The 27,382-nt window shown below is 37.5% G+C and overlaps 1 protein-coding gene, 1 non-coding gene and 1 pseudogene across 2 annotated transcripts; all 3 read right to left on the reverse strand.

Annotated features, from left to right (window-relative positions):
• Nucleotides 1-369: 369 nt before the first annotated feature.
• On the reverse strand, nt 370-993 carry LOC143402165 (uncharacterized; annotated as a pseudogene).
• A 7,148-nt stretch (nt 994-8,141) lies between these two features.
• Zkscan8 (zinc finger with KRAB and SCAN domains 8) lies at nt 8,142-23,841 on the reverse strand. The gene is made up of 7 exons (XM_076859102.1): nt 23,697-23,841; nt 22,420-22,462; nt 18,693-19,195; nt 17,996-18,119; nt 15,675-15,766; nt 15,096-15,219; nt 8,142-14,458 (listed from the first exon to the last, which is right to left on the reverse strand). Exons 3-7 carry the CDS (start codon nt 19,110-19,112, stop codon nt 13,500-13,502), a joined length of 1,719 nt encoding a protein of 572 aa, XP_076715217.1. The 5' UTR covers nt 19,113-19,195; nt 22,420-22,462; nt 23,697-23,841; the 3' UTR covers nt 8,142-13,499.
• A 415-nt stretch (nt 23,842-24,256) lies between these two features.
• On the reverse strand, nt 24,257-24,329 carry Trnaa-cgc (transfer RNA alanine (anticodon CGC)). The gene has a single exon. It is a non-coding gene; the product is annotated as a tRNA-Ala (tRNA).
• Nucleotides 24,330-27,382: the final 3,053 nt, after the last annotated feature.

A 27,382-nucleotide genomic window follows, 5' to 3' on the forward strand; every position in this document is an offset into this window, starting at 1 on the left:
TAGGGCCTCACTCAGTTGCTAAGGCAGGCTTTGAACTCACAATCCTCCTGCCTCAGAGCTACTGGGATTACAGGCATGAGCAACTGCACGTGGCTCGGAATAAGATTTTTAAATGGCTTTACCTTACTGTTGTAAACAACACTGTCAGAGTAGATGTGATTTTTCAGTCTTAGATATTATGCTGCTGGAGTCACTTTCAGTGACTTTTCATTTCTTCAGTATTCCAAAAGGTAAAATGAAAATTAATGCATTAACTTTTTATCATATTCTTCTTTTGATGGTAACTTATGATGCAACAAAAGGCCTCTGGAATATCTTCACCACATACATCACTGATGACACTTAACTTTGGTGTGTATTTTCTGGTGCTTAGTTAAGACTGAAGTTCCCACAGAAAGTTTTCCCACATTCATCACACTCATATGGTTTTTCTCCAGTATAGATTCTCTGGTGATGAATAAGGGTTGAGATCTGACTGAATGCTTTTCCACACTCTCCACATTCATAAAGCTTTTCTCCAGAGTGATTCTCTGGTCATTAATAAGAGTTGAGTTCACATAGAAAGCTTTCTCACACTTCTTACACTCATATGGCTTCTCTCCTGTGTGGATTCTTTGATGTTGATGATGGCTGAGCTCAGACTGAAAGATTTCCCACACTCATCACATTCATATGGTTTCTCACTACTATGGATTCTCTGATATTTGATAAGGTCTGAGCTAACATTAAATGCTTTGCCACACTCTCTGCAGTCATAGGGCTTTTTTCCATTGTGGATTCTCTGATGTATAATCAGATGTGCCCTCACAGTTTAGGCTTTCTTACATTCATTACAAGTATAGGGCTTCTCTCCAATGTGGATTCTTTCATGCACAATAAGGGTTGAGCACACACTGAAGGCTTTTCCACTGTGATCACACTCATAAATTTTCTCTCCAGTGTGGATTCTCTGATGCCAAATGAGGCCTGAACAAACATTTTTCCACACTCAGTGCATTTACAACATCATTCTTCTGTGGTCCTGCCTTCATACTTTTCTAATTGGTCTTTATACTGACAGACTTCTCCATACTCGGGAATCTGTAAGGAATCCTCATAATATATGCTAGAGATCTTTTGGTATGTATTCATCCTTACAAAATCCTTCCCTTTAAAGTTGATACCTTGTTTGCAACTCTGGTCTTGATTCTGAAACAATACAGAGAATTTTCAAATGTACTTTATTTCCTGCTGCTAAAGCAATAAAAATAAAATAGACTTAATTGGGGCTCTCAAACATGTTGTTAGTAATCTGAGGACACACCAATTATATGGTAGCCAGATCAAATGTCTTCAGTCAGCTTATAGAAAGTAACATTACAGAATTTTTGGAATGAATACTTGACTCAAATGGCTATTTAAGTCTATCATCTAAGAAAGTATTTTAAACAATATGGAATATATGTAAATATAGGAATAAGGGAATGTACTTAATTGTAGAGCTAATGCACGATCTCCAGTACCAAAATAAATGAATAAATGAATAAATAAAAATAGCATACGATCATACATTAGACTTTGTGTATTTAATTAAATCGAAAAAGAGAAACTTGGGGACTTGCAGATACGGGGTTGATGAAGGAGCATGGGAATAAAAATGGCAAAAAAAATATTCAATTGATAAGAAGCCTGAAAAAAATGACAATAACAACATTTGATAGGTATGCTTTACCACCCACAAGAATCCACACTTCTTGAGCTGGAAGAGATATGGGGATGAAAAAGGCATTGCAGGTTATAATGCCATCACTGCAGCAGTTACTGTTGCTATCTGCTGTAGGATTCTGGAGGCTTCCTTCTCGGTGGTCCCTGAGCTGACAATGGAGCAGTGAAGAAAGGATTCTATTTACTCTGAAGAAGGTGATAAAAACAAAACAAAACAAAACTCCTTTGATCCTGCAGGAAAAACAGTATCTTAGCAACAGTATTTTAGCAACAGGGATGATATATCCCCTCTGCAATTGTGACAAAGTAAACCCTTTACTGGTTCCCACTAGCTCTTTCTACCTTTGTAGTTCAGACCAACATGCACAGAGCTTAGTGGACTGCAGCCACTCTCTTATGCCTTGGGAACAAACATAATTTTGTCTCCAAACTTGATAAAAACTTTGCTCCAAACCCAACTTACAATAATGATTCCCCCTCTGCCTCTTTTCATGTTACAAACTGTCTCAACAGAGGTAAGTTGTCAGAATGCACTCTTGATATGATAAAAATGGCATTTTATCTCTGATCTTCCTTTCCCTGTAACTTCAATATAACAATGATAAAACCAAATTCAGAAGGACATTTTACAAAGAAGAAGAACAACAAAACACACAAAATCAACACAGGGAAGAGTGGAGGACCGAGACAAGGAGAAAATAACATCTCCATTCACCCACTCCACCCGGAATTTAGCCCCATCAGAAAAGACAGTAGGGTCACTAAGAGCCTTGGACTCTGACACAAAGACTGGAAACTGGATCTAAGAGCCTGGCTCAGCTATCAGCACACTCCTCAAGCACCCTCTCTTCCAAGGTCTCTGGGGAGTCTGCTCTACTTGTGCACTAAGATGGGGTGGGGGCGGGAAAAGGGAATGAAAAAGAAGATGAGGGAGGAGAGAGGGAGGACAAGAGAAATGGAATGGAAGGGGGCGGGGTGAAGAATGGAGAAGGGAGAGGGAAGAGAAAGGGCAGGCCTGAGATGATTTCTTCCTTCCTCTGCAGCTGTTCACCCCAAGGTCCACGCAAAATCCAAGGACAAAGTCAAGAGAGAAACTCACCTGAAAAACTGATTAGACCTAACTGAGTGACAGACAGAAGATAGTGGTCTAGTGGTCGGCCTAGAGAGACCTTTTACCTGTAGAATTCTGCCCCTGGGCACCTGGCTATCTGCTCTAGGATTCTAGAGGCTTCCCTCTCAGTTGTTCCTGAGCTGACAATGGAGCAGTGAACATAGGATTCTATTTACTCTGAAGAAGGGGTTAAAAACAAAACAAAACAAAACACTTATTATCTCCTTTGATCCTGCAGGGAAAAACATTAAAATTTTCCTCTCATATATTGGAAAACTGAGAAGCAAATAAATTTTCCGAGTAAAGACAATTTTTAAGACAGACAGATGAGAATTGAACCTTGTTCTTTTCTGGCACTAGAGTCACCTTGTGGCTCTTTAGGGCTTAGCCCTAAGAGACTGATCTCAAAATCAGTTTGTAAATTTACCACCATTCTAATAGAAAACAAAACAAAATAAACAAACAAACAAAAAACAACAACAAAAAAACTTTAGAAGTAGATTTTAACATTCACATAAAAAAAAAGCAAGATTAAGTAGGAAGAGTGAAAAGAGAAGGGGACCTCTGTCCTAAAGAATTTTAAATATGCTATCAAGGCTTAAGGCTTAAATAGTGTGATATTGGTAAGAGAAACAAATAGTACCCAATAAAAAGCCCAGAAATAAACACAACTGCAGGTAGAAATTTAGCATAGAGGTAGAAAACAAGAAAAAGATGAGTAGATTCTTCAATAAATGTGTAAGAACTGCATAATCATCAGGAAAGACATTAAATTGGATTCTACCTCAATCTGCATACCAGGAAATATTCCCAATAAATCAAAGTTGTAAATATTAAAAATAAAAACAAAACATAAGAAAAATGTGGGAGGTATATTTTAAAGCAACAGATAGAAAAGCCTATTATGACCACAGATCCAGAGGTCATAAGTAAAAAGATTGATAAATATAAACCACATGTGGTTTGGATTCCCTCCTGTTCTAGCCTCACTCTGAATTCAGACTTTGTAAACATTAAGTACATACATCCTGACCCACTAATTAGTAGAATTTTTTTTTTCTTTAAAGCTCTGACTGGGCATGTAGCTTAGTGGTAGACAGCTTGCCTAGCATATATGAGGTCCTGGCTCCATTCCCAGCACCACATGAGGAAAAAGAGAAAGCTTTCTCAAGTCCCTTACTTCCAGAACCTCCAGATCACAGGATGTCAAAGCTTAACAGAACTCTCATGTAGAGAACAAAATCTCTGATATTTCAATAGTGTATTTCTGAGTGACACTGGAAAAAAGTTATTTCCCCTCTGCTCCCATAGCTGGCATTTCTTGTCAGTTTATTTTCTGACTGTGTGCAATAGTTGGGACTAAAAAAAAGTTAAACACACGAATTTATGGATCACTGTAGAAACAAATCAGAGAGCAGAACAGATCATCTTAGGAAGTATAGATAATAAAAAAAAAAGAAAAAAAGGAAGTATAGATAAGAAGAAATAGAGTGACTATCTGGATAGCACTTCTATGTACAAGGTATTTTCATGATGTCTTCATAAGAGCTTAGGACGTGTGCTTTAATCACTTTTGATTATAGATGAGGAAATAGAGGTAAAAAGAGATTAAATGAATTGGTCAAAACCATAGGTAGTCTGACTTCAGATTAACATGTCTACAAAGTAGGACAAAGAAAAAGAGAAAGGAATTCTTAAGATACTTATACAAGTTTTAAAATGACTTCATAAATACCTTTCCCTTTCCATCTGCTGTTTGGGTTCATCTAACTCCATTCACCTTAGCCAGTTCCCCAAAGACAACAGGGCACACTCACCCTTCCAGCAGTGCTTCTCCCATTCCCAGAACTGGTGCTCCTCAGTCAGTGCCAACCATGCTGCTGGAGCCAGCTCATAGTTGCTGGCCTGGAGAGTTTTCTTGTTAATAGAATCCTTGGGGTCATTGAAATCAGCTAAAGATGCATCCAGGCATTTTCCTATAATTGAACAGTCTACAATCCACTAAGTTCCCGCCCCCCCATAATTGAACATTCTACAATTCACTGTTTTTTTTTTTTTTTTTTTTTTTGAGGGCTCTTCTTCAGGAACACTTTTGTAAAGGAAATCTTATTTTATCCAAAGAAAAGACAAAAGGTTGCCATATTGCTTACACTAGGTATTATGGAGAAAAAAGTGCCATGTCAAATAAGAAGCTAAGTTGAAAAGGGCCATGAGATCACATGCTGGAGCATTACATCTGCTTTAACAAACTCTCAACCATTGCCTCTAAGTACTGCTGGGGGAGATGGTGTGTCCTCACAAGAAACATCAAAGTTGTTGGAAGGGGCCCTGGTGTGGGAGTGACTACTAAAGGAAAGGGTGACCATTTACTGACAGTTTGAAATAGAGAGGTCTATTCTACATTCAAAAAGAAAATGTCACTGCATAAGTGGAGGTGGAAGCTGGTGGTGGTGGCACACGCTTGTGTATCCCAGCTACCAGGGAGGCTGAGGCAGAAGGGATTGCAAATTCAAGGCCAGCCTCAGCAACCTAGCCATCTTAAAAAACTAAAAAGGGGTGGGATGTAGCTAAGTGGAAGAGTGCCCCAAGGTGTAATCGCCATTATGGAGGGATGAGAGGAGATGAAGAAGCCTCTCCTAATACATATTTCCAATTATTTGCAGTTTCCCCTTTTGTTAGAAAAGTGAGCTGAGGTGTGGTGGGCAGTGGTACCAACTGTAGCCGGGATACACTTGTAGTTAATTAAGACAGTAGAAGGGATCAGAATTATAGTCCCAGAAGGGAAGCAGTCCTAACTAGTCACAACACTGAATCTCTAGGAAAAACTCTCTAGGAAAGTTGCACTAGGGGGTAATTCCTACCATCCCAGGAGGATTTGCTTCTCTGGGAATTTTCTACAAGTTCTAGCCTGGGCAATCTTGAATGTGACCTGAGAGGTACAGAAGAAGAATGCCCACCCAAACCCCTCCCCTTGTTGCCTTCCCACACCGTATCTGAAGAAGAGCAGCAATGAGTTCCCAGGCTTCTCTGCTAGGTGGAAGACTCTCTGGCACCTCCAGGGAGGTGAAAGAGCCTGGAAATCTCTGGGTATGGCCTATATTTGCCCAAGGATGTTGTGTCCTTTTCCTTGCAATGGCTCTAAGATTGGGTCCTGCCCAGGAGCGCCTCTGACCTAGGTCACTGGCAAGGCCTCTCAGGAAAGTAGTTTTTACTTTCTTGAGTTTTACCCTGAGTAGGACCACCCTTGATTTTTGGAATTTAAAGGCACTGCAGCTGGGAAATGTCTCTGGTGCAGCTCTGTAGGATCCCCTTAAATGGACAATTGGGACGACACAACATCTTGTCTTCATTATTAGTTACCTGGTAGTCGACACTGTATATCTGTGTTCTTTTTCCATATGATGGACTAAGCGTGAGTGTACAACTTTCAAAACATAACTCCATTACTGCAGAAATCTCTCGGGCTACTCATTTATTTATGAAGGAATTTAACTTGACACCACACTAAGTATGCTGGTTTGGGCATAGAAACTTCCTAAAATGAAATATTCAGATGCAGTCACCAAGTTTTAATCCATCCTATGACAAAACTTGAAATAAGAACATAATATAGGGACAACCTTGGGGTATAACCAGCCAAAAGTGAAATGGGGAAAAGCTTCAGGAAACCTGGATTTGAGTTCCACCTGTACTAACTTAATGGGTGTCTCAGGGTAAGTCAGGTGTCCTCTGTGGGCCTCCACTTTCAGAATAATTGATTAGAACACTGAATGATACCTAAACTTACCATTCGTTAGACTATGATTATTTAAATTCAATAAAGTAATAGTTATTTTTTGGTGCATTACACAAACTCATTTCTAACCCCAGAGGTGATCCTTTCTAAACCCATTTGAAAGTACCACTGAACTGCAAAAAGACTAGTTTTTAAAGTCTTGCTTACTATTTAATTTAGGGAATCACATTTCCTCTGACACTTGTGCCTTCTAAGTAGGATTAACAATGTATTAAAAACTTTATGAGAATGGGTTTTATGTAGCAAATGACATTCTGGTTTGTGATTTTCTTGGAGAGTCAGTAATTTTCCTGTTTATTGACTACCGGAGGGATTGTTGAGGATTGTATACTGTGACCAAAGATAAATCTTTGATAATTTACAGCATTCTCTTTCTCCTTACTGAAGATAGCCCTGACATTCGATGCTATGGTAATGAGCCCATATGTGAAGGCTTAAATTAGATTTACTCCTGTAATGCTTATAATAGGGATGTTGGCAGATTTGATGTTGAAGTAACTTTAAAATATCACAAGGGACACAGGGGTGCAATTGGATAGGAGTGCTTTTTTCTCTTCTCTTTATTTTATGGTACTGGGTATTGCAACTAGGGCCTTGTACATATGCTAGGCAAGTGCTCTACCCCTGAGTTCCATCTCCAGTCCTGAAACAACTTCTAGTTCTATAGCAGTAGAAAATATTATTGACATCAATAAATTGAAAATAGCTAATAGTATTTTGATTGTCTTCAACACAAAAAATTATAAATGCCTGAAGTGACAATATACCAATTACCCTGATATGATTATTACACACTGTATACATGTATTGAAATGACACCCCATAAATACAATTACTTTCAATGAAAAAAATGCATTAAATTTTTGTTATCAATACCTGACACATGTTGCTGTGAATTACAAATATTAAGTCTCTGTTTTCTTCAATAATTTACCATAAAGTAAACATAAGATTCTTTTAAAGCTTGGTATAGCTAACTTTTCATTAGTTGTAATGCTAGTATTTCATCTCTCTTCTTTCTTCCATTTCCCTAAATATAAATAAAGTGAGGCCTCTGAATCTTGGTATTAAACATTTTGGGGTTGATTTTTTTTTTTTTTTTTTTTTTTTTTTGCTGCGGAGGCTGTCCTGGGAATGTATGTTTGACAGCATCCCTGGCTTCTATTCACTAGATACCAGTAGCATCCCAGGTTTCTACCAATGATACAACCAAAAACATTAAATATCTCCCAATAACTGCTGAAGCTCTAACCTGAGATACAAAAGCCTATTCTCAAACAATTTTACAATTATAACTTTAACACAATAGTCTTTAGTGTTTCCTATTTTCTTTCTTTATCCATAAATAAGTCTTGCCAAGCAAATGGAGAGCTTCAAACTTCAACTTTTCACCATACTTGCCTAGAGTTGGATTTTTTGGCTTTACTTTTAAGTCAAGCAGATCTTCTTTTCTTCTTGAGCACAAAGCCAGTAAGATACATCCTTGAAAACTACTTAAAAATTCCTATAGTACCAAAAATAATCCACACAATAATTCAACAAGCATTTATTAAATGCCTAAGTGCTCAGCACTGTACTAGGCACTAGGGGGTGCAGCAATACAAACATGAAAGTCACTGATTCCTGCCCTCAAGGAGCTTACAATGTAATTTTGAAAATAAATACAAGTGTGAAATTACAATACAGTATGCTAGAAAATAATTACAGAGCAATATATTAGTAAGTGCATGGATCACAGTACAAACTCAAAACATAAATGCTGAGGCAGACAGAATAAGGGAGGTCTCAGTGTGAAGTGAAGTCAAATTAGAAAGAGCTCATTCAGAAGATACAAAGAAAGCCTTTGAAGGGACTGATGAACATGAGCAGGGGCCAAAGATTAATGTAAGCAAAAAGAACAGCATGAGAAAGGCACAAAGGCACGGGTTTTAAGACAACAGTAGAAGGTTACAGGAAGTTTAAATGTGGTGAATCAAGATGAACATGCTAGGGAATAATGAAGACTAAAGGCATTTAAGTATGGAGGGCAAGGTGGGAGAACACCATTATGGTATTCTGGAACCATTCTATATCATTATGGTGTAATGGAACATCACTATTCTAACAGGAATTACCTGCTGGGTACTGAATAAACAATAAATCATTATGAAAATGGAGTTTGGAGGATCATTTTAGGAAGATTTATACAAGATGGGAATTCTGAGGACCAGGAAATTGAAAAGAAAGAATTACAGTACCTGGGCCTTACATTATGTGGATCTTCATGGAAAGCCATAAAGGGATGGCAGAAATGTAAAAGATCATGATTCAAAGAGAACATAACTAAAAATTGAGTCAACAGCAAGACTCTGGATAAGGAGATTGGAGAGCAAAAAATGATGAAAAGGTAATTCCAATGTTGGGATAAAAAATAGGAAAGGTAATGAGTCTCTTCAGGGCAAAGCAGTTAAGCAATGATGCCCATTTGAAAAGAAAATGGAGACTGGTTCAGAAGAGTGATGAGTTTTGTTTTCAAATATCAAGTTGGACAGGTAACTGGAAAATTCCAAAAATTGTGAGATGGCACACAGGGTGGAAAACAGGAAGCCACTCAAATATACAAAGAAAGCAAAAGAGAAAAATAGGGATATAGAAAAAGCAGTAAGACATTATTTTCAGTAGAACAAAGGAAAAATGAAGAGACTAACAAAGAAAAGCCAGATATTGAATAAAAACAATCTAAAAGGATCCCACAAACCAAAGGAGAAGAGTATCTCTGAGGTGCAGGAGAGATTCAATAATATTAAAGATAAAGGAGACTAAAAAGGACAAGAACTATAAGAAGAAAAAAAAGTAAAAAAAAAAAAAAAAAGCCTTTCTATTTATCCACTGGAGAGTCTAAGGACATTTCAATATGGTCAGTATGAAAGCTAATAAGGAGAAATTTTACTAATAAATCAAGGAGAAAAATGGGTTAAAAAATGAATGATATCTAGAAAACCAGGGTTGAGAAGACAAACAAAATGGTTGTTGGAAATGGGCAAAGAAGTTGAAGGTTCTTTACATTTCATGCTTTTGATAAACTTACTATTGTCATCTTAGCAATCTATCTCCCCAGCCTGGAACACTGAAGGTTTCATTTCCCTCCATAATTCTACTTTCCCTTAGGCAATTTGGAGAAATGTGTTTGAATCTAAGTTATTATTGCTTTATTTTCCCAGTTACTCTTTTAAAGATTTTATTTGTATAATTTAGCTTTCAAGAACTAAAAAGCATCAAGAGAACCAACATTTAAAGGAAGTATACCATTTGTATTTTTCAACCAATTTTCCAGTTATTATAATGAATTTGTACTATACCAGTACCTATGCTGGCATTTACTCAGTACCTTTTTTTTACCAGGGATACATGTCTTTTAATGTTCAGCTTTCTCTGCCTCCATTAATTATCTATAAAATGGAGCATATAACAATAACTATCATAAGCAGGAGAAATGCTTAACATAGGGTTTGGCACAAAGTAAGGACTCAATAAATTCCAGCTATTATATGGAGACTTAGAACCAAGAATAAAGCTAAGCAGCTTCGTAAATGAATCAACTATTCTAGCACTGCCACCTTGCCTCATGGGGAAAGTCTTTGAAACCTAAGATACCTCTCCTTGGACTGTGTTGAATGGCAAAAGAGTTATGGAAGAACCACCTTATCAGTTCTAAAACTAGAAACTGAGGATGAAAGAAAGCACTGATGAATAGTTCATTTCAGATTAAGAGCATAAAAACAGAACCTGCAGATAAAGGAGCATAATATATGTAATTCAGAGTTAAAAGTTCAAAATAATTTGTGGCTCAGTGGTTGAGTGCTCACCTCACATGTGGAAGGCACTGGGTTTAATCCTCAGCACCACATAAAAATAAAGGTATTGTGTCCATCTACAACTAAAAAAAAAAAAAAAAAATTTAAATATTTGAGTGGTAAGAGAACTTGAGACAAAGAATGACTTTTACTTATGTGTTCAAAGAATCTAATCTTAAATCACTTGGCTATTTCTATATAATATGCCGAATCAGCATTTTTTGGGAGGCCATACTGAGAAGTGAACCCAGGGTGATTTTCCACTGAGCCATACCCCTAGTGCTTTTCATTTTTTGAAAACAGAGTCTAAGTTGCTGAGGCTGGCTTTGAATCTGTGATTCTCCTGCCTCAGTAGGATTACAAGCATGCACCATCACACCCGGGTGAATCAGCTTTGATAATTCTTTCAAGTGACAATCTTTTCTCAAATTCACCCCAGTTTAACAATAACATTCCTAGTTGTGCTATTTTTTTTTCTCTCTGAATTTCTGCCAGATGCTTAGTAATTTTGAGGTTTAAGTAATCTGGCTATACACTACTCTGGGTACTGATATCTAAAGAAACATTGGCTAGTATACTTATAAACATTTTATTATGTTGCTCGGTTAAAAGAGCTTTGTTTTAGAATTGAAGGCAAGTGTTTTCCTAAAATATGTAAGAGGAGTGTATGGGTACATACATATGTGTGCACAAATGTGTATTTTCCTTCTAACATACCCATCCTATGAACACAAGGTAGCACTGATGCCATGCAGAATTAGTATCTTACAAAGGGTAAGGCACAACTGAAACAGAAAGCAAGGATCTAGACACAATCAGACTTGTTTCTGGTTTGTTGAAATTTAAAGTACAGGAATTAGGAATGGTCATCTATAAGTAAAAAAAAAAAGGAAAGAAAAAGAGATAAGAAAATAGAATAAGAGGAGCTGGGCATGGTGGTGCATCTGTAATCCCAGTAGCTCACAAGGCTGAGGCAGGAGATCAGGAGTTCAAAGCCAGTCGCAGCAACTTAGCAAGGCCCTAAGTAACTCAGCGAAACCCTGTCTCTAAATAAAATATTAAAAAAGGCTGGGGATGTGGCTTAGTGGCTAAGTGCCCTTGGGTTTAATCTCTAGTACCAAAAGAGAAGAAAAGAAAGGATAACAAAATGAACTGATCTGAAGAAGTTAACCAAGCAAACTAGGATGACTGGTGATACGAAGGTACTGATGGTTTAATGAAATAAATGCAGATAATAATCTTCATGTTGTAGATACTCAAGGTGGGCTATAGGGAGGTAGAGAGGAATGTTATAGAGAAGAAATTTCTGATTGTTCCAAAGGTGTACATCTATGAGGTAAGGTTTTATGATTGGCTTTTTAACATATCAATCATAAACCAACATGATTATTATCCTTTTTCAGGATTGTTACAGTGTGAAACTGCATTATTTCTCTTGGAGTTTTCATCAGAACCCATATAACTGTCTTCTGAATAGACTTAATGTAATTAATAATTTCAAGTTTGAAGGTTAATTTTGAAAAGCAAGTTATTCAATTCAAAGCCTGGTGAATAAAAGAAATAAAAGACTAAGACTAATAGAGGGTTTTCTTGTATAGTTTATTAAATGGGAATTCTAAGAATGTTCCAAATATTTAGAGGAATAGAACTCTTGGAATATAGTACTTAGAATAAGTAAACTACCTAGTTTAAAGGACATCCTATGTAGAATGCATCAAATTTGGCACGTTACTTTGTACCAGTCTCTTTACTTTACAGTATCCCTTGGTTTACCAAGAGCCTGATGAAATACAATGCCTGGTGATGATAAATTTAATAGTGTCTTTATTGGTAGATTACAGACACGATTACTGATGGACAACATCAGAACTCAGAAGAACGAGGAATTGTGAGGTAAGATATTTAACAAATTACCATTGTGGATATATAAGTTATACAAACAAATGGGAATTAACAGATGAGAAATGATAAATGAGGTGCCGAGGTCGTATAAGGAGGTAGGTCCAGAGTAATAAGAATGACAGACAATCTATTCAGGGAGTTGGTGAAGATTGATAGGAACCTACGAGAGTGGCACTGTAATGGGCCAGAAGGGATGATGCCTATTCCTTTTAAGGATTCTTTCTTCAAGCATCAGCTGTCTCCTTTTTATCCTATGTGATGTCATAACTAAGAGAGTGCAAATACTTTTTGTATCAGGGTAGAGTGGGGAGGTGGAAGGAGAATCAGAAGTCACCAAAGTGTACTATCCAAGCTCAAGAAAAGCCAGGCTGAGCCTCCACTCACCTCTTTCTCTGCATCACTCTCACAACCATCTAATGCGTCCACTTCCTTTGCTGACACAGGTACTGGGACTGGGGGTGGTGAAGGATACGTACAGATGCTCAGTGATTTAGTGGAGTCAGTAAAGGTGATAAATGAAGAAAAATGCTGGAGTGCTGTTAAAAATATAGCATTTTGAGTTTGCATGGGAATAAAGATTTTCATCAACTAGGAGGAACATTAGAATAATAAAAAGAAACACATTAAGTGTCTGTAAAATTTCCCTAGAACTAGGATATCAGAAAGCTAAATATAAATATAAATCTCACAAAGAGGCTGTTTTGGATGCTGCAGCAGCTTCTTGGATCAGATTAGCAGTACAAGGGCACCTTGAGGGGAATAAATGAGAGAACGGGATCACAGGCCATGGGAAGCAGAGGAATTAGGAGTAGCAGCCTCTCTCAAAACTATAGTTACTCACCCAAAAGACAAAGTTTAGTGCCTCAAGCCATGACAAATAAATTGCTCTAATGCTATTTTAATTTCTAAGATAGTATTAGGCTGTTGGGAGCTCTACTCCATTAGATATCACCAAAGACAATCAAGCTAATCAACCTGGGTGTCAAGGCACTGGGCCCAAACTACTGAAGAGCTATTCTTTGATATCACTATAAATTCTGCTACTAAATGATGATGGCGAACTTTCTGCCTTTTTTACTAAATGAAAGACCTCTCCACCAGTGTGTGGTTTGTCTAATGTTGAAAAATGTTCAAACTGTGACCGAAGCTTTTCCTAAACTCCTAAGGATTCAGATTTTTCTCCACTATGGATTCTCTGATGTCGTATGAGACTTGACCTCTGAATAAAGGCTTTCCCACACTCACTGCATTGGTAGGGCTTCTCCCCTGTGTGGATTCTCAGATGTTGAATGAGGCCAGTGTTCCCATTAAAAGCTTTCCCACATTCTTTACATTTATAGGGTCTTTCTCCAGTGTGGATTCTCTGATGTTCAATAAGGCCTGACTTTTGACTGAAGGCCCTCCCACACTCACTGCATTTGTAGGGCTTCTCCCCAGTGTGGCTTCTCTGATGGCCAATAAGATGTGAGCTCCGCCTGAAGGTTTTCCCACACTCATCACACTCATAGGGCTTCTCCCCAGTGTGGATTCTCTGATGTCCAATGAGGTGTGAGCTATGACTGAAAGCTTTCCCACATTCATTACATTCATAGGGTCTCTCCCCACTGTGGATTCTTTGATGTAGAATAAGGCCTGCACTCTGACTGAAAGCCTTCCCACACTGATTACACTGATACGGCTTCTCCCCAGTGTGGATTCTCTGGTGCAGGATCAGTCCTGTGTTTTGACTGAAGGCTTTACCACACTCCTTACAGTGATAACGTTTTACTTTGTTGTGGATATCCTGATGGGAAAGAAGGGCGGACCTATAACTGAAGGCTTTACCACACACGTTACACTGATAGGGTTTCTCCCCAGTGTGGATTCTCCAGTGGCGAACAAGGCCTGAGCTCTGAGCAAAGCTCTTCCCACATTCATCACACTTATGTCGTCTCTCTTGTGTGGGATTTCCCTGCTGCCTCTCTAATTTGCCCAGGTCTTGGGTTTCTCCATGCTCAAGACCCCTGATAACATCCCCGTTGTATTTGGCAGCTGTCTCTCCATGTGGTTGTACTCCAGTAGATATTACCTGTTTTGAAGCTAATTCCTTGTTCTCATTCCTGGTCTCAACACCTGAAATAAAAGTATAATAAACATTAAGCCAATGTTATTTCCTATTCTCTAAGCTGGAAGAAAGGAATTGAAGATAGAAGAAAAAGAAAATATATATGGAATAATACAAGTAAATACAAGACTTTAGTCTCCAAAATGGCTTATAACAGGGGGAAGATGTGCAGGATCACACAGAAGTACCATAGGCCAATTGGGAAGGGGTGCCATGAACAAAAAAAGAGGATTACTGATGGGGGACAGGAGTTGGGAAGGAATCAAGTAAGAAGTGGGAAGAAACATGGAACTACTAAAAGGTTTAATGAATGGCACAGAAATGGGCAAATGCCTCATTCATGAAAAGGAAGGTTTATGTGAGCATCTATGTCAGGATCCTACGAGAATTGGGAGGGAAAAAAATACACGAACTAAGAGAGCACTAGTGAGATGTCAATTTCCAACTGGACCAAGACCCAGGTACAAACTATAAGGAATTTCTGTATTAGAGAAGAAAGGTTTAAGTTTTAAACCTCAAGGAGGCTTAATGTTGTATCCCTTTCTGATGAATCCTGAGTTTCATCTAAACTATATTTCCCAGAAAGCTCATAGATATCATGTATATAACAAACAAACTTAAATGATATTCATAAGCTCTCCTTACCCAGGGAGAACATATTTCTGTAATTCTCGGGCCTATTATCTCTACTCAGATCCTTCTGTGATGGATCAAGAAGCCACTCCTCTCGAATAAGGGACACAGCCATATCTTCAATCTTCTCCAAAGTCTGAAACAAAACAACATCTTCATTTGGGGCATACAACTGTTTCATAGCCCAAGTCTAGAATGTAAGAGAGACCTACCAATGTATTAAGTAATGGAAATGTACCGTGATAAGGAATGTGAACAGCTGGGAAAAGGGAAATATGCTATATTCATTGTTAAATTTATCACTGTGCAAAAGAATTTGGGTAAGTTCTTTTTAAAAAAAAAATTTTTTTTTTAGTTGTAAATGGACATAATGCCTTTATTTTTTATTATTTATTTATTTATGTGTGTGTGAGAGGTGCTGAAAACAAATCCAGTGCCTCACATGTGCTAGGCAAACACTCTACCACTGAGCCACAACCACAACCCCAGCCCAGGTAAGTTCTTGAATAGGTACTACTACAGACACTCCAAATTTAGGGCAGATGCTAACCAGAGCTATAGGGATTTAGTGAGAAGGAACATGCAACGTACCTGGAACCCTGCTGTGAGAAGTGTAGCTGTTACTTCCTTGTCTCTGGAACTTCCTTTTTGGGAAGAGGTAGGATTCTGAGAAGCAGTCAGGGCTGAGGAGAAAGGAGTTATAAATGAGACCAGTCTTGTCCTAAGGTCTGGGAGCTGGTATTTAACCATTCCAAATTATTTGTATTTCAGCATATATGCATGCTGAAGATTTTGCATGTAGAATGCTGATATCTTAGACTCTGGGCTCATACCTACAGTTGCCCACAAAACACCTGCACTTTGATGTCCTTAAATGCAGCCTAAAGTCATGCTCAAAAATATAAAGTGGATCTCAGGGTGGTGGTACACACCTATAATTCCAACTACTTAGGAGGCTAATGCAGGAAGATCACAAGCTTGAGGTCAGCCTCAGCTCAGCAAGATCCTATCTCAAATAAAAAATAAAAAGGACTGGGATGTAGCTCAGTGGTAAAATGCCCCTTATTTCAAACCCCATTTCCTCCCCTGTAATTAAAAAAAAGGAAAAAGCATACTGGTTTCCTAACAGAAATTCCCTTTCAATTTTTTCTCTATCACCCAAACTAATATCTTTGTGCTTGTGAATAGTACTCCTTTAAGTCCTAACCTCCTAGCAAACTAAAAATGAAAAACAATCTATGTCTATTAACTCAATTACCTTTCTGAAATGTGTACCATAGTTGCCAATCTCTACTTCCACTGGATATGAGACCACTTATTACCAAATTAAACATAGGCTGTGTCTTGAATAATAGGCTTTTATTCTTCAGGTAAGAATTATACTAGTAATAGAGTTTCTATACCTCTTTTGAAATATTAAAATTCATTTACATAAAATAAACAACTATAAACCACATATATGAAAAAATGTGGGCTGGGATGTAACTCTGTGGCAAAGCGTCTGTCTTGCATTCACAAAGCCCTGGGTTCGACCCCCCAGTTCCAAAAAAAAAAAAAAAAAAAATTAAAAACAACAACAACAACAAAAAACCCTTAATGTGGGCTGAGGATGTGGCTCAAGCGGTAGCACGCTTGCCTAGCATATGTGAGGCACTGGGTTCGATTCTCAGCACCACATAAAAATAAAATAAAGATGTTGTGTCCACCTAAAACTAAAAAATAAATAAAGAAAAAATGTAATGCAGGGGAAAATGAGATTGAAACATATTATTCTTCAAGAAAGTAAGGAAATTCTCAAAAAATGACAGTGAAATGTCAAAAGGCTATAGGAGTCAGAATCATGAGGCCTACTCTGGCCAAATCTGAGATGATGCAAGCATCAATTGAAAGACTATAACAGAATATTTATGGGATAAATAAAAATTTATGAGTCTATGCTGATAACAAAAGAAGAAAATGCGCTCTTAAAATAAACAACAAATAAACGTAGAAGGAGTGACAGTTAAAAAAAATCATCATTTTTCTAACCAGCTTAGTAATCACTCAGTAAAGAAGCATCAATGAATACCAAAACTAGTATTTTTTAAGAAGCAAAAGTTTGATGAGGATTAGGATTACACAAACTCAAGCATACCTCTCCACAAATTATTTACTAATGCAAAGGGAAAATCAGTAACTTTACAATGATTAACCTTGCAAGAATAACTTTAATCAAGTCATCAAAGACAACATGACCAATAGGACAAATTTATGTTGTACCCCTGAAAAGAATACAACATCACTTTTGAAGTGTTCTGGCCAAATATATACAACCTGAACCTAAACATGAGAAAATATTACAAGAATCTAAATTGTAGCTGTTCTACAAAACATCATATTTGTATTCTTCAAAACTGTCAAGAACATGAACGAGAAAGAAAGAATGAGAAACTATGTTGAATTAAAGGGTACTAAAGAAAATTGTATTTTTTTTGTTTTGGTCTAGACTGGACAAAAAAAAAATTATTGGGGCAATTGGCAAAATATGAACTATGGACAAGATTAATATTACATTATTTTTACATTCCTACTGTGTTTAATTTATTGTAGTTATCTAAGAAATGCACATGTTTGAGGAAATGCATATTTCAATATTCACAAGTGATGTATTATTATATAAGCAAAATCTCAAAAATGTTTATGTTGTAAATATACTGGGGTAATAGAAATGTGTGACTACTTAAAAATCTCTAAATCCTTTAATTTGTACATAAGTTTACCACTAGGACTAACAGTCTGCATTTGAAATCTAGATAAACATTTAAATTTAGATATTGAGCTGGTCTGTAAATAGTAGTTCTAGCTTCTGATTTTCTAGGAACTAGACAGGTCCCAAATGTGTCTTTTCATTCCTATGAAATCTGACTCCTCACCTCTGTCCTGTGATTTACGCTGGGTTATCACAGGTTGGAGCTGAGTACTTGGAGGTTCTGGTGCAGATTCTGAAGGAACCACTTCCTCCCAGAGTACCCTATGTCCATGTGCACGAGCTGGGACCTAGAAACAATGGGACAGTTGGATTATAAGAAATTCCTTTGAGAAATGAAGTGAATAACATAAGAGGACCAACAGTCTATCTTCAGGGATACACACTTTGGGAAGAAACAGTAGGATTTCTTTTTTTTCCCCTAGGGGTAGCAAAGAATACAATCATGTGAACTAGACTGAAAGAAAGGCATTTCTTCTCAGTCCTTAGGGAAAAGATTTTGCCCTCACTACTACACAGAACACCAATATTTTATACTCCCAGGCAAGGGGAAGGAAGAAAAAAAAAAAAAAAAAAAGACAAACTACTACCTAAAGTAGTGCCATAAAGTGGCAAAAATCATTTTTGATGAGGAACTAGGGACACCGAGTTCTGACTTCAGATCCATCTTTTAATTATTTGGGTGCTCCTAAAAAGATAATTTAAGCTTCCTATCTTAAATTTTTCAGGTTCCCACCTGGCAAACAGGGACAGTACAATTGTAGGGATGTTATGATAATAAAGTATGGATTATACTCTTTACAAAAACAAACAACCCAGTTTCCAGGACTCCCACAATCATAGCATGTACAACTTCAACTTACTGGCCGTCCTAGTATATCAATCTGTCTTTCCAAATCCTCCAATAAGGTCACCACTTCTTCTCCATTTTCTAACTGATGTTCCTTAACTAGAGTTTGCAGCTCCTCAGGCAGGATAGTCAGGAACTGCTCCAGCACCAGCAGCTCCAGAATCTGCTCCTTGGTGTTCAAATCTGGCCTTAGCCACTGATGGCAAAGTGCCCGGAGCTGGATCAGAGCCTCTCGGGGTCCTAGAGTCTCCTGGTAGCACAATTGTCTGAAGCGTAGGCGGAATAGTTCTTGACCAGGAGGGTTATTTTCATGCAGGCTAGATTCTGGGTCCCAATCATGATCTTCCTCTACCTTGACGATTACAAGGTCCTCTTCAGGAGTCTGGTCAGGTGGAGATGGGGTTGAAGAAAGCTTTCTTGATTCCGTAGCCATTTAGGGCCAGAAAAACTCGAGAAACTTGTTTTTACTACCTTCTTTTCCTTCTTAAGAACCTTCTGAGGGCCTCAAGAATACTTCTTCAGAAAGAGAAAATTAAAAAATAGTGTTAAAGCAAGTTATGAGTCATAATGACTAAGACAGCTTAACAAGCTCCACCCCCAAGACACAGACTTAATGGCTCAACTATGTATATGTTCCAGCAATAACTCCTTACATTTCCTTAAGCTTCTGTCATGCCAAACCCACCCTGGAAATATCCCTTCCTTCTGCTTTCTCTGTAGGGTCTTGGAGGATGGTTAAACAAAGCAGGAAACCATAGAGACTTGGAATAACTGAAATTCTGTGCTTAACTTCAGCTGGTCCTTTAACCCCTGTTAGCATTCTTTATCTCACCAGTTACACTAAACTGTTTCTACATACTTTTTCAACCTTTCTCTCATTGATAAGACTAATTTCCATAAAATCTAGCTCAAGAGGAAGAACTTTCCTTTTTTCCACCTAACATTTAGCATCAATGCCCATGCCCACCCAACTTCCCTCCTATCTCAAGACTAATCTACTTTGGACTTCAAGTCTAGCTTCAGAATTCTTTTTGGAACAGTGAATCTCCTAGAAACCTGCAGGCTCCAGGAACATCTATAATGCAAAAACTGAATCCCACACACTAATAACATTCTAAAATGTTATTATAAATAAAATACAGTAAATATTCTTTTCAGTCTTTCACTTAGCATAATACATTTGAAATTACTCAATGTTGTATGTACTGGTAGTTTATTCATTATACAAATCAATGTTTATCCACTCCCCAATGGAGAGATAATCTGAGTGGTTTCCAGCTTTTGATAATTATGAATAAAGCCACTATGCACATTTGCACATTAGTTTTTATGTGAATATAATGCTTTTCCACTTGGGTAAATTGTCCAAAACTAAAATTGTTGGGTCATAAAAACACATGTATAACTTTATAACCAAGTGACAAACTGTTTTTCAAAGTGGCTGTAACATTTTGTATTGCACTTACAATAAATGAGAGATGCAGGTGCTCACCATATCCTTGCCAGTACCTGATAATTGTGTTTTTAAAATGAGATATTCTATATGTAGTAGTATCTCATTTTAATTTGCCCTTCCTTACCCACCTGTAGATGTTGAGCATCTTGTTATGTATTTTATGTGCTTTTTTGCCATGTTTATTCTCTTTGGTGAAGTATCTATTGGAAACTTTTGCCTACTTGGAGTTTTTTTTTTTTTTTCAAATTTTGAGAATTCTGTATTTATTCTAGATACAAGTTCTTTATGTGATATGCGATTTACAAATATGTCTTTCGTTTATTCTTTAAATAGTGGCCTTTGGAGAACACAAATCTGTACTTTTTTGAAGTCTAATTCCTCAATATATTTTTTTTTCTTTTAAGGACTGTTTTTGATGTCCTATCTAAGAACTCTTTTGCTTAACCCCAAATCACAAAGATTTTCTTCTAGAAGTTTTATGTTTTACATTTTAATTTTTTCTCAGAGTTTGAGGTATGGATAGGGGTTCTTATTTTTTTCCCCTTGCACACTTCTATAAATTTGTTCTAGCACCATTTGCAGAAAGGGTTATCCTTTATCTACTCTCTTTATATCTCTTGTCAAAAGTCAATTGACTATAGATATGTGGGCCCAATTCTAGATTCTATATTCTGTTCCCTTGATGTAAATTTAACAGATACAAAACTGTCTAGATTGTTGTGGATTTTCAAGTCTTAAAATCAAGCAGTCTGAGTCTTGCAACTTTGTTGTTTTTGAAACAGTTTTTGTCTTTTTCAGTTCTGTTAAAAAAATCCTAGAATTGGATCTTTGTTGAATGTAGAGCTTATTTTAAGAATATCTTTTCTTTCTCTTCCTTTCTTCTTTTTTTAGGGGCGGATGGGGAAGTGGTGCTGAGAATCAAACCCTGGACTTCACATATGCTAGGCACGTGCTCCACCTCTGAGTCACAACCTCAGCTAGGGATATCTTATATTGCCAACAATGTTAGAAATGACATTTTAACAACACTGAGTTTTCCATTTCATGAACTTCAATCTTGCTCTTCATTTTCATTTGTGCCCAAACGACGTCTTCCCACCTCCATCTTTGAGCACCTGCTCCTTAATGACTTCATGTTTCAGCACTGAGATTCACAACATAAACACTTCCCCCTTCAGGGCTTTGAGACAGACAGGAACTACATTTCCCTCCTGAGGTTAGTTAAAAGTTTGTCTTGCAAATCCAAATCCAGCCTCCTTTAAGGGACAGGGGGCCCAGCATAGCTAGTGCCCTTCTGTTATTACTCATTGCCCAACATACAAGCCCAGGATCTACTTCTCCTGCTGGAGTTTGTGATCTTCCCCGGGAAGAAACTTTCTGGGCTAGATATCTAGCACTAACCTTCATCTGGGTGTGGGGGAAACCATGACTTTGTATAAACCTTTATCGGCACCTTTGTTTCAAACTTCCTTCTTTTGGCAGTGAAGAGGTGGAGACCGGGGGAACAGAGGGACGGGGGAGGGGGGCTAGGGATTAAATTTAGGGGCATTCCACCACTTTGCCACATTAGAGGCAGTGTCTGACTGTTGATTAGTGCCTTGCTTTTGTTAAGGCTGGCTTTGAACTCACAATCTTCCTGTCTCAGCCTCTCTGGAGCTGATGGGATAAGGGTAAGAGAAAACACTGTCACTTGAATTGGAAGTTATTTATTTCTTTACTACTCTATATCTGTCTATAAAAATGTATACTGCTTTCCCATTACTGTAGATTATTAGTTGCTAGGGAGTTTTTACTTCCTAACTTAAAATGTATATTCCTCATAGATACAGATTTATCTTATTAATAGAACCAAAGAACATTACCTTATTTTATTTATAATACCTAACAGAGAATATGTCTAGGTTTGTTATAAAAGGGTTAGAAACAAAAATCTGAGGTCCAAAAAGAGTCTAATTTCATGGCCCTATGTATTTGTGGGACACATGTCTCTGGTTTCTATCCTTGGTATAGGTATCATCTCTTGCCTAAGGTTGCTGTGGTTAACTGGTCTTCTTATCTTTGGTTATTCTTTCTCTCATTTATGTTTCACATGCTACCTTTTGGGGGTTGAATTGTATTCCCAGAAAAGAGACATCCTAACCTCTGGGATGTGTAAATGTGACCTTCCTTGGAATTAGGATCTTTGCAGATATAATCAAATTAAGATGAAGTTATACTGGAATAACGTGAGTCTTTAATCCAACATGACTAGTATATTTTTAAGGGAAGAGACTCAGATACTCACAGAGGGAGACAATCATGTCTTAAGAGGCCTCCTTTTCACAGACCTACAGATAAAAGAAAGCCATTTGATTACAGAGACAAAGAGTTACACAGGTGCAAGCCAAGGAATTCCAACAATTACTAGTAAAAACCAGAAGCTTGAAAAGTACAGTCCCGATGACACCTTGATTTTGGATTTCTAGTTTCCCTATTTGTCAAAGAATAAACTTCTGTATCATTAAGCCATCAACTTCGTGATACTGTTATGACAGCCTCAGGAAACTAATATATTGCCAAGGAGCCTTTTAACAAATAAGTAATATAGCTCATCTCCTTTAGAATCTTTCTACAGGGAACCCAACTCTAGTATGGTATGCAAGATCAAGAAAAGTAGGTAAAGGAAAAACTTTGTTTTGGTTATCTTAGATTGTGTTAGCTAAATGTTTTAACACCTACCACTTTTAACATTTATGCACCAAAAAATTCAAAACGTGTGCATTTGTGAAACAGACGCTTCCATAAATGTGCTCAAAAGAACTAATCAAACAACAAAATATGTTTTTAGAGATGATGGTTCCACTCACAGTAGTCTGACAAAAATTATTCATTATTGACTAGAGTTTTGGAAATGAGACCCTCCCAAAGAGTTCTCAGGCATCTACTAAAGTTAGCTTTAATAAATTAAATAAACTATTCGGAATAAGATACCATACTATCCTGAAATTGTCGAAATGTTTCTTTTGTTCAATTATTCAGTCAACACACCATCAAAGAAAAGAATAACCTAACAGCAAAAATGGATAACTGGGGCTTCTACAACAAAACAGATCTTTAAAAACAAAAACAAACAAACAAAAACCAAAAAAAAAAAAAAAACCCCAAAAAAACCAAAAAAACCAAACAAACAACAACAACAAAAAAAACCCGGAGATTTTATTGAGACCAAAAAGTAAAATTACTAAGTGAAAAAACAATTCAGAGCGTGGAAATAGTCGGATAAAAGACTACGCGGGGCAATTCCCTATATTAAGATAAATAAGATCGATGGCAAGATTATACCACAAAACGACTAGCTTTGAAGAAGGCGAACCCCCATAACAGGTTACCTCGCAAAAAGTTTGGGCACTTGTATTCCGCCTGAGATAACAACTAAAGAGGACCCTCAGCGTGAGACTCAGCCCCAGTCGCCGACCACCGCACAGGCGCCCTCTCCGGACCCCTCAGGCCTGTCGTTAGCTGCGGCCTGCTCCGGCCACAAAGAGACCCCCTTCCTCCGGCCTGGAGCCCGACGGTACTCACCGCGAGTTCCAGAGGCTGCGCGGGGTGGGGTCAGGGGGCTGCAAAGGGTGGGCAAACACAAAGAAAAGGAGTGGAGAAAACAGTACGAAAACCACTCTTGGACCAGGCCTCTCCAGCCACCAACTTCCAAACCTGTGGAGGTACAACACTGGCCAGCACGCATCTTGCCCCAAAGGCACTTCCGGGAGCTCTCTAGGAATCCAGGAGGTCTGACAGCTCTATGGTCAGACGACTGAGAGGACCAAAGCACCTTGTTTCTCCAGGGCGTTACACTGTGACTTGGGCTCCTCCTGCGTCTGCGTACGTGAAAGGCCTGGCTACTAACGGATTTGGATGTCACCTGTGCCTTGCGCCCTAGTCAGCTCAGGCAACGGTCCCCAGAGGCAGGTCCGAGGGCGTGCAAAGGCCGGCCTGTGCTGGCAATAGAAGGGAAGGGAAGACTTCAAAGATCTTAGCGATGCTAATCTCTCATTTGAGTTTGACCCTCTTAGTTACTTTTTTTTTTTTTTTAATATTTTTTAGTTATACATAGACACAATATCTTTATTTTGTTTATTTTTATGTGGTGCTGAGGATCGAACCCAGGGTCTCTCACGTGCGAGGCGAGCGCTCTGCCACTGAGCCACAACCACAGCCACAGCCCGTTACTTTGTATTTTACTGTTTTCTCTTCTTAAATATATCGAGTCCTCCATAAACTGCAAATTTCTTGAGTAATTCCTGCTACTCATAGTTCGTATTTCTGTTATGGAAATCCCCTATGACAGCTAGGAATAGTACACTTTACATTCAATAACTAATTGCAATTGAACATAAATCCTTTTTGCATTTTTACATATTTTCCATCCTTCTTATTGCAATCTCTTGGAACACCTTTTTTACCGCTTAGATTTTTAAATGCGAAATCTGTCATATAAGATTTAGGAATAGACTCCGTTTTAAGACCACAAAATTCAGGGGACAAATCTGTGTTTGTTATTTATATACCTCTCTCTTTTTTTTTTTTTTTTTAACCTTTATTTTACTTGTTTTTATTTTTATGTGGTGCCGGGATCTAGCCCAGTGCCTCACACATGCTAGGCAAGCGCTCTACCACTGAGCCACAGCCCTGGCCCTTTATGTGCCTCTTGTACAAAAGCTTTTAACTTTCCAACCTAAATAGGACTTGTGGGGTGGAGGTTTTATTTTTGTGTTTTGGTCCCACTTTTTAACTTTTTTATTCTTTCAGTACCTTTCCTAACTACCCATTTTTTATGAGTTCTCAGGTGCCCCTTCAAAACTTTACCTTAATCTCCATCTTTGTCAGCTTCTGTTGGTAGCCACCTCCAATGTTTCTGACACTTCCTCATTTTTAACTCCTAAATATTTTGCTCCTCTTTTAGGATAAAATCTTAGTAGTAGTTTTCATTTGATTTATGGGTTTGTCATCCAATCATCACACAAATAAATAACAATATACACCAAGAAGTTACAGTGTTTCTGGACTCTTTCAAAGCACTTATTTTTGCTCTTTATTTCATAGTTCTTGCCTCCAACTGGCATAGTACTAGAGATAGTTAACAACAGACTAGAAGTCTACTCTCAGATTTCTATGTTTAATTTTTTTTTTTTTTTTTTGAGGTGCTGGGGATTGAACCCTGGGCCTCAGATGTACCAGGTAGATGTTTACCACCAAGATCCTGTCTTGAAAAATAATAATCTTTAACAATAGCAAAGGCATTACAAGTTAAATAGTATATTTTGTGAAAATTAATAATATTTTCCAAAACAAATAGTGATAGGAGTAGAATTAATCTCTTTTAATGTCTTTTTAAATGGTGTATGGATTCTTATATCTGCTTCTTCACTCAATCTCTCACTTTTGCTCAGTGTCCCCTGCTCTAGAAGTGTACTTCCTATTGCTCTTCACTTTCACTTTAATCAGAAAGTTTTCTATAAGAATCCAAAAGTAAGGTGAATAAAAATGAGAAAATGGGAAAAAGGAGAAAAGAATATGGCTTATTTCAAGACCAAGTTGGAAGAGTGACATAGATATCGCTCCCTTCTAAGTCTGAAAAACTAAAAATGCATTTTTAAACAGTGCTAGCAAACAGAAGAGTGCAATTAGTGGATCAGAAATTTAAGGAATTGCTGGAAAATAATGAATTAGGAAGACCAAGGCCTAAAAAAAGTATAGCAGAATTTAAGGTTATTCTTGTCCATTACAGTGAAACAAGGGGGCAGAAAAATAAAGACAGCACTGCTTAGGAATAAAAAATCATGAAATTCTTTACCCCAGAGAAAGTAGTTTTCATTTTTGGTAATTGTAGAGGTCCTCAGCTGGTCTGCAATCTCCCTGTTCATTTACTCCAAAGGAAGTGCTGCCTCTTTTGCAACTATCATTGAGTGTTATTAATATTATCAGTTTTTAAATTATCTTGAGCCTTTTTTGATTTACTGAGATGAATTATGGAGATATAAGAGAAGCCATCAGATTTTTCCTTTGAAATACACTCTTCTTCATTAGCATAACAACATCCTTGATTCCAACTACTGCATACCCTCATGATTGCAACAGTTATGAGATAGTCTTAATTATTCAAAATATGGCTATTATTAGGTTCATGTCCTTAAATATCACTATCATTTCCCCAATCACTAATCGAGTGGCTCCTTATCTCCTATGAAAACAAATTTAAACTTCTCTGCTTGCCTTTTATTCTTGTTTTCCTTAAAAATTAATATAAATTATAAGAGATGATAAAAATTTATAATCTAGACATATATGTAAAAAAACCTGACCCCAAAATGCTATTAAATTGTTGGGAGAAAATTCCCCAAATTCTGTAATTTCTCCAAGTCTTGTGGCAGATTTTTGAGATTATCTCTTCAATGATGTTTTATCTACTTTCAGGGCAGGTTTGTTTCCCAAGCAGGACAATAACAATAAAGCCTTACCAGGTGAGGTGACATGCCAGTAATCCTGGAGAGGGAGGCTGAGATAGGAGGATTGCAAGTTCAAGGCCTCAGCAACTTAGACATACCTCAAAATAAAAATAAAAAGGACTGGGGATGTGACTCAGTGGCTAAGCACCCCTGGGTTCAATCCCTAGTCCAAAAAAAAAAAAAAAAAAAAAAAAAAAAGCCTCACCTTGGGGCGAGATTGAGCAAAGACTGGGGTTTCCTAAGCTTGGAGTTCCTTTACTAGGATGCAAATGGACCTGTGTGAACAACATTTACTCATCTCCCACCACACCACAGTTTTGCGTGAGGGGAGGAAGAGAACATGAAGTTCATGCTTGTCATTAAGTAATAAAGGCTTTTGTTTCTGATCTGGGAGTCTAGTTTTTTTTTTTTTTTTTTTTTTTTTTTTTTTTTTTTTTGCTAGTATCCATAAAACTGTGGCAAGTTAAACTGTTAGCCTGCAAGTAAGGGTAACATCTTCACAATTTTTCTACATAGGAAATCACTGTTAAACTTGGAGTGCATCCTTTTCATTTACATGTACAGATACCATACATAATTACTCCATCTTTGTATAGTTTCCCCCCCAAATGAGAAAAATATATATCCTCTTCTACACTTCTTTTTTCATTGATAAATTAGCATTTTAATGGATGAATAGTAATCTACAATAGGACACAGTATATGTAATTATTCCTGTATTGACATTTAAATGTTTTTTTTCCTACTATCAGCAGTCCCTTC

The sequence above is a fragment of the Callospermophilus lateralis genome, chromosome 6 (assembly GCF_048772815.1).
Source record: "Callospermophilus lateralis isolate mCalLat2 chromosome 6, mCalLat2.hap1, whole genome shotgun sequence".
NCBI lineage: Eukaryota > Metazoa > Chordata > Mammalia > Rodentia > Sciuridae > Callospermophilus > Callospermophilus lateralis.

What these genes read in the sequence shown, in the direction of transcription:
- Zkscan8 (XM_076859102.1), bottom strand. Translation starts at nt 19,112, where the DNA reads ATGGCTACGGAATCAAGAAAGCTTTCTTCAACCCCATCTCCACCTGAC. An exon ending in GCGTAAATCACAGGACAGAG is followed by an intron (nt 15,767 to 17,995) that starts GTGAGGAGTCAG and finishes CTTTCTCCTCAG; the next exon opens with CCCTGACTGCTTCTCAGAAT. An exon ending in CAGAAATATGTTCTCCCTGG is followed by an intron (nt 14,459 to 15,095) that starts GTAAGGAGAGCT and finishes CTTTTATTTCAG; the next exon opens with GTGTTGAGACCAGGAATGAG.